Genomic DNA, 13,277 nt, shown 5'->3' with positions numbered 1-13,277 from the left:
CATTTAAAATCTAAATGAAGAAGTGTCAACTTTATCAAATACTTTTCAGCCTCTTTTATTCTACCACCTAAGTAATTCTGAATGCTGTGTCTCTAACTTCTAATATAGGGTATCCCAATAAAGTATACATAAACTATGAACAATTATAAAGGCATTCTTTATTAAATTATATTTCATTTTCAAAATTGAGCTATCAGCTGTGTAAGTATGTATGCATTTTGGGGGGAACACTCTGTATATAGAAGTGAGACTCCAGATTAAAAATACATGGGGTATAACACTAAAATAACTGACTCATTCCCTGCTAGTAACTTCATTTGAAATATTGAAAAAGCATATCTAGTTATAATGGCTTGCATAAGTCAATTAGTCACTGTTAATACACTCTAAAGACGGTGACAATATTTCTAACTTGTTTTTGACATTTCTGTTATATCCTTGACACAAATGACGTTATTCTTTCTGCAAATGCAGGTAATGAACTCACTGGTCACTTAGGCAACAGCTCAGAGCCCTCCCCACTCCCACCAGCAGAGCAGTTCCACAGGACAGACAGGCTGGTGAATGGGAGTGGAGTTTAAACCACCACTGCAAGTAACAATAAAATCGCATGACACTCGTTTCAGGAGATGAGAAGTTTACTTAGAAACTGCAAACAAGATAAGACATAAACACTATTTTCCATGTTCTACGGAAATACAGTAATTTATAGCAGGCTTGATACATGGTGATCACATGATAAAAACAAATCTAATAGAAAAAAAAAAGGCTCATTCTACTTTTCTGCCATTTATTACAACTTAGTAAGTGTACTAGTAAGTACTAGGAGACAGCTACATAGGAAGATCAGAATCCTAAGGCTGTCTGTTAATACATATTATTGTATAGTACGAATAATATAAAAAAATACAGACATACAATTAACATGCAATTTAAGCTATTATTTTGAAGAAACAGGACAGAATTTAGTGAACTCATTGAAAAATGTATTATTGATAATGTGTTGTTATAAGTAGTATATCATGGTATTTTACATGGCATGGAATTTCTTCCTTCTTATGTAATATTTGGCAAACTGAAACAGGGTAAGTCTACTTCTAGAGCAAATTTAAAACGATGAAGGAAAATGAGTGTATAATCCTATTAGATACTTTTCTAAGTATAGTAAATAATTTTTAAAGTACCATAATTTCATGCCCTACCTTTTACCATCTCCCAATTTAAAATAAAGTCATACTTTGTACCCTATGAGTCTGCACTGTCCAATATAGTAGCCCTTAGCCACATATGGCTATTGGAGCACTTGAAATGTAGCTAGTCAGAACTGAGATGCACTCTGAATACAATGCTAAATTTAAAAAAAAAGAGGTAAAATATCTCAATAATTTTGTATATTGATTACATACTTACATAACAACATGTTTAATATATTGGATTAAATAAAAATAATATTAACATTAATTTCACCTTTTTAAAAAATAAAAATTACATATGTGGCTCACATTCATTTCTATTGGACAGAGCTAATGTAGGCAATCTCTAATTATGACATTAGCCTTAGAACTTAGCATCATACTTTAAGCACTGTGGAGTACTGACTCCCAGAACACATGAGCACCCTCTGCATACACATTACTGCAGAATTTATTTTTATTCTTCTGCAAAGTATACAGTTCAAGGGTAAAAATAATCCTTAAAAGTGTCAATTATTATATGGTGAGAACTGAAGGAAATTCAATGACTGTTTTTTAGGGGGTGGAGAAGGACAGATTTTCTTAAATATCAATGCAATCAGAATGAAGACAATTATTATCTTCAGAGAAATAAATTATTAGCCAAACATTTAATGCCCAGGATCTGATCTTGCACCACAGATCCTATATGTAACTTGACTATTTAACCATAACCTGTAAGAGAATCTTAACACAATATTGACTGCACCTTATTTAAATACTCCATTTTTGGGGAAAATCTTCAAGTAATGTCAAATTAATACGCATGGCGAATTCTAATAGCAGAATATAGTATCTGAGAACTATCCCTTAAAGTCTCTCAGTGTTGAAGCAATAGCCTAGTGTCCAAGAGATTTGCATTTAAAAAATTTTAAAAGCTACTGGGGGAAAAAAATCATTAACCTTTCATCATTCTCTTCTCCTTTCTTTTTCTAGTTTTTATAATTGAGTGTATAAATATTTGGCATACTTATAATACCTCAATTTTTATTCTGTCCAACTTAAAAACAAGTTAATCTAGTGCACATTCCATTATTCTCCTAGGAACAACACACACCAAATCACAATACTGCCCGTGGTCACCCCAGCCAGAAGCCAGCCTCAGAGTCATGCATCAGGAACCTCTTCGGGAGCCAATACCCAATTACAACTATGCTCCACACTCTGCTCCTCACAGCTCAGGCTAGAATGTTTAATTGTTTACATCTGTTTCTAATTTCCATTGGAATTACAGAGCATTCCAAAAATGCTCTGAAAGCCACAAATGAGCAGATTCTGAAACTACTATATCATTCATAAAAATGTCTCCCTTACTTTAAAGATGTTCTGAGAAAAGTAGCAAGAAATTATTTAATATTTTACCATCACCACTTTTTAGATACTGGAGAGCAACCAAGATTTAGGGGGAAATAAACAGAATTCAAACCAGGTAATACTGGATACTCCAAATAGAAACTGATTGCAGAAGACTACAGCAGTTCTCTCCCGTTCAGCAGCCTACAAAGACAGCTGCATTTATTACTGTGCCTTGTACAAAAAGCTACTTAAACTTTTCACATCCCCTATCTTCAGACCAATCTACATGAACAAGTTTCATTACGTGTTACTAACGCCAACCGAAATAAGCCTGAAAATTCATATCCCATGATGTAATTTTTCAGTTTCAAACATATATTACTCTAAAAATATACTCCTCAGTGAAAGATGACAACAGTCTCCTTTCTGAAAGCTCAATTATTTTGATAGTAGATCAATAAATGACTATTTATTGAGCACCTACTATGACTGCATTGTTTACTCTCATTCTTTAACCAATAAGAAAAAAGACCTACTTCAAATGTCAGATGATATTTGTGAGGGAAGATAATGTATGAGCACTTTTTATTGAATGCTGTATGAGTCAACATCTGGACATGTAAAATTGTTCATCCCTTTGACATTAAGAAACTTCAATTTATTATTGATTACTTTATAAAGACAAAAATAACCATCTGAAGTATGGTGCATAGTACTTTAAGGAAAGTGACTGATACACATAAAATTAAGGCTGATTCCCTAATGATATGGAAGAAAAGCCAGAAAATCATGGTTTGTGAGCAACTAAAGACTTAATAGCGTTTACATTAATATCTGATTAATTCAGGGTCCCAATTTTGCTTGAGGGAGTTGGTCTAATAAAAAAAAAAAAAGCCTTTAAACAGGAGCACTGTAAGCAAATATGAAAATAAAAATCCTTAGATAAAATTCTTTGTAAAACCACAATATAAATTCAAGTTCTGAATCTGATTAAAATGTACATACATATATACATGTATACACACATACACATATGCTTTAAAAGTACCTAAATTTCACTTACAATCTTTGCCTTGCATATTTGAACTTGGTTATGTATCTTATGCACTTTATTTCTCCTAAAACTAAGAATATGGACAATGGTGAGAAGACAGAGATAAGCTAGTTTCAATTTTCTGGCCTTTAACAATTCTGACCTGTTGTATTCCTACAAGGAGCACTATGCAATGTATTGAACATGTACAAAAAACACCCTTTTAGGGAACCTGAAGTTTTAAGACGCAAAATATTGATAGTTGTCAGTTAGTTTGAAAACAGTAATCATTTTCTTCAGTAGGATTTCCAAAAACTGAAAATGTCACTGAAACACCCCTATCTCTGTCAAACGTGAAAAATAGTTGTTTCCAGACAAGACATGTGGAGAACATTCCTAATAGAGCCATAGGGACTGAAGTAGCACGATGAACAATGAGGCAGTCACGAAGCATCTATGTGCTACTGCACTGGTAGTGGTTCATAAAAAATACTATGTACACTACAGTTTTAAGAACTAGTAATTATTTAGCATATTTTTGCCTTTTCTTATTTGCCACTGAATATAAAATTTTGTCCTAAATTTACTAAATCTTCTACACCCTGAGGAATAACAACAGACTAATTTAAAAGAAATGCCAGGGTCAGTTTTGTGGAACATATTATTGCCCCAAAGCACAAACTATATATATAGCTTATATTCTTGGAAGCACAAGGTTTCATGAGCAGATGAAACTGCTGCTTTCTCTCTCTCTCTTTTGCTTTTTCCTATCAGAGTTTGGTTTTACAGCGTTAACATGCCGGGAGAGTTGGGAGCTGAAGGTACCCCAACCCCAGATCCCAATAGATACAATGGTTTTCTGTCTCAACTATGAACATGACATATATTACTGGAATATGTTATTCAACAGTCCTCTGAAAAGCACTTTGGAATCCTTAGCTATTTATTTTTATAAAATTACAATTAAAAATTATTTGCTATTTTGAAATATGGAATTCCTATCCCTCCCCTTTACATACCCAAAGTACATAAAATGCCACATGTGAAATTTCATCTCAGTATTTGCTTCTTTCCTCTAATATTTGAAAGGATAAAGTTCCCATTAATTTTCCTTCCAACTATCTTAACATAGGCCTGGATTTGAGAGGTAATTCTTGGAAGTCCTTAAAGTGAGGCAAAATATTCATTTAGGACAATCATACTGCATTTCTTTCAGCAGAAGGAGCCAGTTTCCCTTTGAACACAGACTGCGTGGGTTCCAGGCTGATGTTTCATTACACACATGCAATACTTTACATGTGATGCCTTCAACCCCACAGAAGAATGAATTCTTGGTAGGGTGCTTAAACATAACTAATGAAATGCAAACCAAATCATCCCATCTGCTCATATCAGTATCTCATTAGATAAAATACTCCATGGGAACCATGCCTAGCAATTGGAATGAGTCACAATCAACAGTTCAATAAAACTTCTGTCCTCTGTTTTCTACCTAAACATTAGACTTAAATATAATCTTGCTCCCCACAAAAGAAAGGCACTCGAATTAACACAGTATGTATAGTTATTTTTAAAAGACACTGTGTGATATTAAGTAGAATTCTTGGGCTGATTTTCCCTGCTTACTGCCTGCATCACACTGAACTGCCTAAGATCCCTGGGCCCCAATGCACTTCATTGAACAGGAGCGCAGGGCAGAGTTCCCCCAAGCATGGGAAGCAGCGGCACGTCTGTAAAGTGACAGCATCTGCAGTGGTTCTATTTGAGAAATTTATTCAGAAGACAAAAAGTTCAGTTGGTACAATGCTATTTAAATTTTCTAGCATAATTTAAACATTTAAGTTTTAAAATAAAAATTTCTAATAACAAAATAACTGTAAGCTTACAAAAGCTTTATGGGAAAAAAGATTGTATGTTACTTCCTGGGTTAACTAAATCTTTAGCATCTTCTGTAATTCAGGGAACTGAGGTTGAGACAGATTATTGTGTAAGTGGTAGCTGCACTCCCAAATTGTACTCAGCGCCTGTGTCAGATACCATCTGTGCTATATAAAATTACTAGACTGATAACTTGTTCTCAACAATATTAAAAGTTTTCTTTATACACACACATATTTTCTCTCTCTCTTTCTCTCTCTCCCCCACCCCTCTCCCTCTATTTCTCTCTCTCTGTGTGTGTATCTCAATAAGCATGAGCTGATATGACCTGAATATATCTACTAAATGACACAAGGTCTACCCCTATATATGTTTTCCTACAAAATGCCACATACAAATCCAAGAACTTGTTTCCACCTCTTGTTACGTAAGCCCTTATCTGAAGATTTAAGTGGCTTTTAGTGACATTCTGTATACATTTAGTCCTATCAATCATGGAGCCTTTAACTTAAAATTAGAACCGTACCATAAGAATAAGAAATGACTGAAAGTCTGTGTCCATAGTTTCCAAAAAGGTAATAAAATGCTAGAACCTAGAAAAGAAAAATGGAACACAAAGTACCAAATCCTTAAATTTAAAAAATGATTTACAGAGGTTTAAGAAATATCTAAAAAGTCCACAGTTCAAGTTTGGGAGGGGAAAAGGAGAAGTACAAAATGACTATCCATTCACTGGTACAGATCAATTAGAGAATTTCTTCAGATGCCCCTAAGTGACTTCTGGCTATATTGGTAAGATTTTTCTGCAACATCGTAACAGAAAATAGTGTTCTTAATGCAAGCAGGCTTCATTAGTCCTATTATTTTTAGTATGTATTAAAGTACAACTAATTGGTAATTACAGAGCTATACTTCTTGGATGGGATTTAACAAGCTTAAACAAAACTGCTATATAAAATTAACTTATTCAATATGCAATAGCTCCACTAAAGAATCACAAAGCTAGAATATATCATTCATTCACAGCCCATTGCTTTAATCCATTAATTTCTCAATCATAACTCACCCTGTCACTCATGATCAATCTTTCCCCTATTCAAACAGTTAGTCCTTCATTAATTGAATACATATTTAACAAACCTTCACAATGTGCAAGTAGAATTTGGAAACACCGTATTATCAAAACAGGTGCACTAAAGGATGGGTTAGTGGTGGTGTGTGAAGATACTGACAAGCTTACTGCTTCTTGCATGTCAGTGGTATGCATGACCCACAGGGTGTACTATTCTTACAGTAAAAGTTTGATGAAATGTATGTCAACCTAAACCATCGTTTAACAATGACATATTTATAGAAAGTAAGTGAAGACTAACATCCCAAAAAATAGATACATCCTTTCCACTGAATGAGCTCATTCAGTCAAAGAGATATTATGCGACAGCTAGTGAGTTTAGGTGTCAACCATTTAGGGGAAAAAAATACAACCATATAGGACAATACTAGGTTTTTCTGTGGATGAACACTTAAAAATAAAATTTTTAGAAACAGCACAAAAAAGTCGTACAAACAGTACCCTCTGAATATTTGTATTTTCACTCCTCCTTAAAACTTTATTAGGAAGATGAGAGACCAAGATATTAAAGAATTGCATGGCTTCAGAAAGTGGTGAGTTAAGAGACTTACTACAGATGAAGACAGTTAACAAGATGAGCAAGATAGTCTGTGAAAGGTATAAAAAATGTGACCCGACCAGTGTGGCTCAGTGGTTGAATGACAGACAACCTTAGAACCAAGAGGTCATGGTTCACTTCTCCGTCAGGGCACATGCCTAAGTTGCTAGATCCTTAGTGGAGGATCCTATGCAGGAGGCAGCCAATCAATGATTCTCTCTCACCATTGATGTTTCTGTCTCTCTCTTCTTCTCCCTTTCCTCTCTGAAATCAATACAAATATATATTTTTTAATGTGGAGCACTATAAATTTTAGCTGCTGTTTCACAGATTTTTTTTTTTCTATATTCATGTCCTGAACACTCTAACATTAAAGCATTTAGAAGCCCTACAAGTTGGGCTACTTAAAATGATGCTTAGAAAAAAGGTAATACTGAGTGAAGCCAGAATTTGGCAACATATATTAGTGGAATGAGCTGAATCTCCCATGCCATCTCTTTTGTAATTTCCCCTCAGTACCTGTAGATGCTGAAGATCACAAATTAATGGTTTATCTTTGAGGTATTTGATTCAAAATATGCCTTGCACACAAAGGGCCATGGAATTATGTTTATAATGACAATTATTTTCTCACTAAAATACTGTAAAAGCTACAAAAGGATAATTTTGCCTGCAGAGGTAAGAGCACCTTCTGTCTATAGGAACCAGGCTGGAGAATTTTTCTAGTGTTCTTAAGTCTCAACATTTTGCCACTCAACAAAATCATGATGCACAAGTAAAGGACTTATTCTTTTCTCTTACAGCAATATGTCTCATTGAATTCCAGAGTTTCCATAACAGTGATAGGAGAGGTCTGCCTTTCCCTACATCATCTCTTTGCACTATGGGTGACCTAGCTAGTAAAGGAGAACAGATAAAACATGGTGGCCACAATGGTTTCTGCCACTATGACTCACATTCTTTACGTACAAGGGACAAGACAGCTTCCATCACCAGAGGAACTTTTAGAGGAGCAGCTCATATTCATGTTTCATGTGTGCGTGTTTTTAATGGAATATGGAATTCACTGGAAATAGGGAAGAATATCTTCAGAATATGTCCTTGAAATAACACAGATAAGGAAAAACAGACAAAGGTGAAAGTGACCAAAAATAAGGAACAGATTGGGAAAATAAAGAGACAGGTATGTGGAAATAAGGAGCACAGACCTCTTATGAATGGGAAATATAATAATATACTAACAAAATATAATAATGGAAAATAGATATTACCTGCTATCCCTCTAACTCCACCCTCAACCCAACCAACCTGAAAAAAACAGCCCTTGTTATTGAAAAGGTAAGAGATAGCTATAAGGTGGATACTTTGGTATCTCATCCCTGATAAGTTTAGTATCAAAGTTTTTTAATTGTTTTATTTTTTAAAATAAAGATTAAAGAATTAACCTTCAAAATTATTCTGTCTCCCTGGCTTTTGCCAGTAAATCTTTAATAATCATTTCATAAAAATTTTGTAGTTTATCCAGTGTATCCTCAATAACTTAAGTTTTTAAAAAGGAAACTTTTTATGGATACATTTCTATGCATTATTTCTCCCATTTTTTATGGTAAATTGGAAGGAAAATAAGTAGTAATAACTAAAAATGGCATTCCAGATTTTTTTAGTTGATTTTATAAGCATTGATCTAAATGTTTTTGGCATATACCAAATTTGAGGTTAAAAACAATCTATCAAAACTAGTAATAAAAACAATTTTCCAGTACTGCAATTACATAAACTCTTAAAATTATTATTTTTTAAAATAACCATTTTAAAAATGGATTACATTGGAAGCATGTTTTTCATATAAGTTCCAACGGTCTGACTTTGGTTATCTTGGTCTATAACTTGTAAAACATGTTAGAGAAAGAAATGGTTTGTATATTCTCATAACCATCCATCTGGCCATTTGATTCTCAAAACAACAATTAGATTGGGTAATTTTGCATTTGTATTGTTTCTAAACTTAACTACAACATACATTTTTAATTTTTTAAAAAATTAGTCTATCCAAAGATGGGTGGAGGTGTTGAACTAGCTAGAAGAACCAAATAAGAAGCCTGGAAGGCTTCTTTTAGAAATATACAAGTCTAGAAATAGAAAGGACGAGAAGTTTCAAAGAAGAAAATTAAGACTCACTGTTTAGCAGGAAGAAAGTACACAATTATTTTGTCCCCAAAGGAATGCCAGTTCTTAACAAAATAAATAAGATGAAAGGTCTTGGATTTTTAACCTAAAGATGAAGAATATGTGGTTAGCTAATAGCAGACGGTTCATGCAGCTATGTAAATAAGAAAGGAAAGCAATATTGCACTAAAAGGGGAACCTTGCAGGAATAGTCCACCTTTTTCATTGACTCAACGTACCCAGCCATTTCCTATATGCATTGGCAAACCTGGCCTGCTCTACATTCCGGCAAGTGGACAACACTTGATCGATGAACCTGTGTTCCATTTCCAGGCCTACGGAATGTGGAGCTGGGGTCCGCTTCAAGCGTTTTGTTTCCTGGGAATAGCCTTGCTTGCTTGAGTCACTCAATCCATCCACTTCCATTGCCTGAGCTGTGCGAGGGCCTGTTGGGATGTGGTGCAAGTCACTTGAAGTCCCCACAAGGCTGTCTGCAGTTGACAATGTGGTCACACTGTGAGGAAAACTACTGCTTAAGTGATGTTGAAGGTAGAAAACATGCCGCCTGTGAAAAAGGAGGGAGTGAGAGGGAATAAAGGGGGGAAATGATCACATCACATGGTCAAGCTTTTCGAGGAAACAAAAAACTAAGTTGATAATTTCAAAACATACAGTACTCAGTCACTGCTCCATTCATAACTCAGAATTATCTGGCAAAAGGAGGAATAATAGTTATGATGAAGTCTCTGGGTATTTTACTAGCCTTACAAGTCCAGATTACCGGTTTGTGAGAAAGCTTTTTAAATAGCATTAACTGAGATGATGACAATCACTTCAAGTTGTTGTTCTTTGTAAACTGTAATACAAAATCAAAATTAGGTTTTAGCCCAATCTCCACTATAAATTAAAATACAAACCTTGTTGATATCCCAAAAGACAAGTGATTCCGAAGCAAAGGGATAAAATAGCTCCTCTAGGGCTTAGTCCATGGCCTCTATCCAATACTTTCTTTAATAAGAACAGTCTGCTGCAGTTGGTCTTATTATGTAGAAACCACATGAACTTCCCCTAAATACATCACTCAGTCTCATTAAAAATCCACATGCATTAGGGATGTGCTGGACTCCAAGTGAAGTATGTTACAAGACACAGTTGCTATACTTCCCCTAAGCAGAGCCGGTCTCCTGCCCTTAGAATCATGGGGGTTATTTGTTGAAAATGAAGATCCATGTGCCTAATCTCCAAAAATCTGACGCAGTGGAGTGCACATCTACTCTACACAATATGATAAACTATATAGGATCCAGGTCGTATTCTCTCATCAGCATATCAGTAACTCTAAGCCCTTAAAAAGATAATACTATCCATTTTCCCAGCATATGTGGGAGTAAACAGGGAACATACACCCACCATATAGAGGACACAACTTAAAGGACAGATAAACTGCCTTGGGGCAATGAATCTATAATAGAACACTGGCTTGTAGGTAGATAGGCCATCCCAATTATCTCTTCTCCCCACGCCTATCCCAAACTCCAATTAATCTTTACATGAACAAAGACAGTTTCTGCTCCATTAATCTAGCTTCTCTCAAACACAAATAGATTTTTAAAATCCTCTGAGCCTTGTTATTAATATGCCTAAATATAAAACAGCAACAAAATAATCTTTAACACCAAAATGACACATAAGTCAAAATCTGTCTTCTCTCTTGAAAATGTGGAATAAGAGTGTCTTGTTTTTAAGAGAAAAAAAAAATTTCTATATTTATAAAAGTGCCAAAGAGGGGAGATTATCTTCCATCTTCTAACTATATCTAGACTGGGAAAAGGAGACAAATCTCAATTAACTTTAAAAATATTAAAACATTTAAAATTCCCATTACCTATCTAGTACAGGCAAGTCTTTTGTTTACAACCAGAATACTATGACCTGAAATACAATTTGCATTTGTAAAGATGAAGTTGCCTCTAATTAGATGATCTAAAATAAATCAGGGGTTCCCATATGTGGACTTCTTTCCAACATGAAGTTACTGTACTATCAAATGTGCTCAGAACTCAAATTATGAAGTTCCTAACCCTTTCTCAGAATTTTCTAAAATTGTGTTACATACCCAAAATACAGTTTATTCACACACACACACACACACACACAAGACAGTGTCAAAGAGATTATACTTAACTAGAGGCCCAATGTACTACATTAGTGCACTGGGGTGGAGTCCCTCAGCCCGGCCTGCCTCCTCTGGTAGTCCAGAACCCCTCACTCCATACCACTCGGCTTGCTGCTCAGCTTGCTGCTCTTTGCGCTGCTGGGAAGGCAGGAGAGGCTCCCGCCACTGCTGCTGTGCTCGCCAGCTGTGAGCTTGGCTTCTGGCTGAGCAGCGCTCCCCCTGTTGGAGTGCACTGACCACTAGGGGGCAGTTCCCGCATTGAGGATTTGCCCCCATGGTGCTCAGTGCGTATCTTAGCGATCAGTCATTCTATATAATAAATGCATAAGCCATAATGGCTGCTTAGACATTTATTATATAGATAATGGTCTGAAGAACAATGAAGTTTAGCTAGTCTCGGTGACTAATGAATGGTCTAACTGTATATCCTATTTAATTGTTAGGATTTTTTATTTGTATTTTAAAAAAACAAATGGTAGTGCAGCATCCCTGATACGCTAAATATCAGTATCTCCAAGGAAGACACGCAGAAACTTTTACTTTTAGTTTGGAAGTAACATATTATTTTGCTGTACAGTCAATGGTGAATACCACCATGCTAAGCTAAGGCAAACATCTACACGAGGAAAACGCTTATTGATGATGATCCTGAGGAAGAGGATATGGTTTCACAAACTCCTCCAAATCACTGAGGCAAAGCTCCATAAGCAGATCACATGTTTACCCACACAGGCAGGCCTCAGATGCAAGACCTCTGTAGGTCTCATAAGAACACACAAGCTTCATGAAAGAAATGAATTTTCCCTTCTCTTACCTATGACACCAAAGGGTTTCATGTCCTGGGTAGGAATCAATCAGATCAGTGGTGAATTCAACTTCTTCCTCTAGAAGATGGGGAATATTTATCCTCGGTTCCTCTGTGGAAGCTGCTGCTGCTTCACCTTGTGGAAGGAGTAGGGCTGGCTCACTTCTCAAAGGGTTTTGCTCCAACACAGAACTGTCTTTCACAGTTTGGCTAGTCAAAGACTTTAGCAAAAACTGGCGGTAGTGAAATCCGCTGTGGTCTGAAACGTGCATGGATGCCCAGTGTTTAGTAGAAGATAGTTCATCAAGAAGAATCTTGTAAAAAGAAGAAAGAAAGGTGAGACGAAAAACTTCCCAAATTTTTCTTTCTCCATTAATGCCTTGCTTTAATTGTCCTTTGTGTGTGTGTGTGTGTGTGTGTGTGTGTGTTTTATAACACCATTCCTACCACTATTTTGTATAGAGTGTATACACAGTGCTGTTGCTGAGTGGAAGCTCAGTAAATGCTAGTTTCGACATTCCCTTATAAAATAATTGGAGATTTTACACACACACACACACACACACACACACACACACACACACACTTGAAGGGAAATATAAATTCAGAGGTTATTTTGATGTAAAATTCCTTTGATATTTAATGAACATCTACTATATCTAACTTACCATAACAGACTCAATGTAATTATTTGTTCTTCACTATAAGTGCCTTGAGGGCAAAGACCATGTCTGATTTGCTCACAACTTAATTCTAAAGACTTAATACAAAAAGATGACTTGTGAGTAACAGTAAATTTCAAGAGTTCATGACTATTACTTACTATTCAACTCAACTCACTTAATATCAATGATAATTTTTTAAAGGTAAATTAGATTAAATTAAGCAATGAATTGTTTAAATGTGTTATCAATCCTGCAAACAAAACAATTTGAAATGGAATGGGGGGAAAAAATTAAAGCAGCATTTATGAAAAATTAAATTATTTGGCAATAACTTTAACAGGTAACAAACACAAATG

At 35.3% G+C, this 13,277-nt stretch overlaps 1 protein-coding gene across 1 annotated transcript in view; it reads right to left on the bottom strand.

The window, feature by feature from the left end:
• Positions 1-620: 620 nt before the first annotated feature.
• The window catches only part of PTAR1 (protein prenyltransferase alpha subunit repeat containing 1), a 44,356-nt gene continuing 31,699 nt past the window's right edge, over positions 621-13,277 (bottom strand). Inside the window, exons 6-7 of the mRNA XM_084899550.1 lie at positions 12,266-12,570; positions 621-9,840 (exon numbers count right to left, since the gene is read on the bottom strand). Coding sequence (XP_084755676.1) covers positions 9,498-9,840; positions 12,266-12,570 — 648 coding nt within the window. The 3' untranslated portion in view covers positions 621-9,497. The remainder of the gene's footprint in view (positions 9,841-12,265; positions 12,571-13,277) is intronic.

The sequence above is a fragment of the Pipistrellus hanaki genome (assembly GCF_964339955.1).
Source record: "Pipistrellus hanaki genome assembly, chromosome: 11".
Lineage (NCBI taxonomy): Eukaryota > Metazoa > Chordata > Mammalia > Chiroptera > Vespertilionidae > Pipistrellus > Pipistrellus hanaki.
This window is presented reverse-complemented; position numbering and strand designations above follow the sequence as displayed.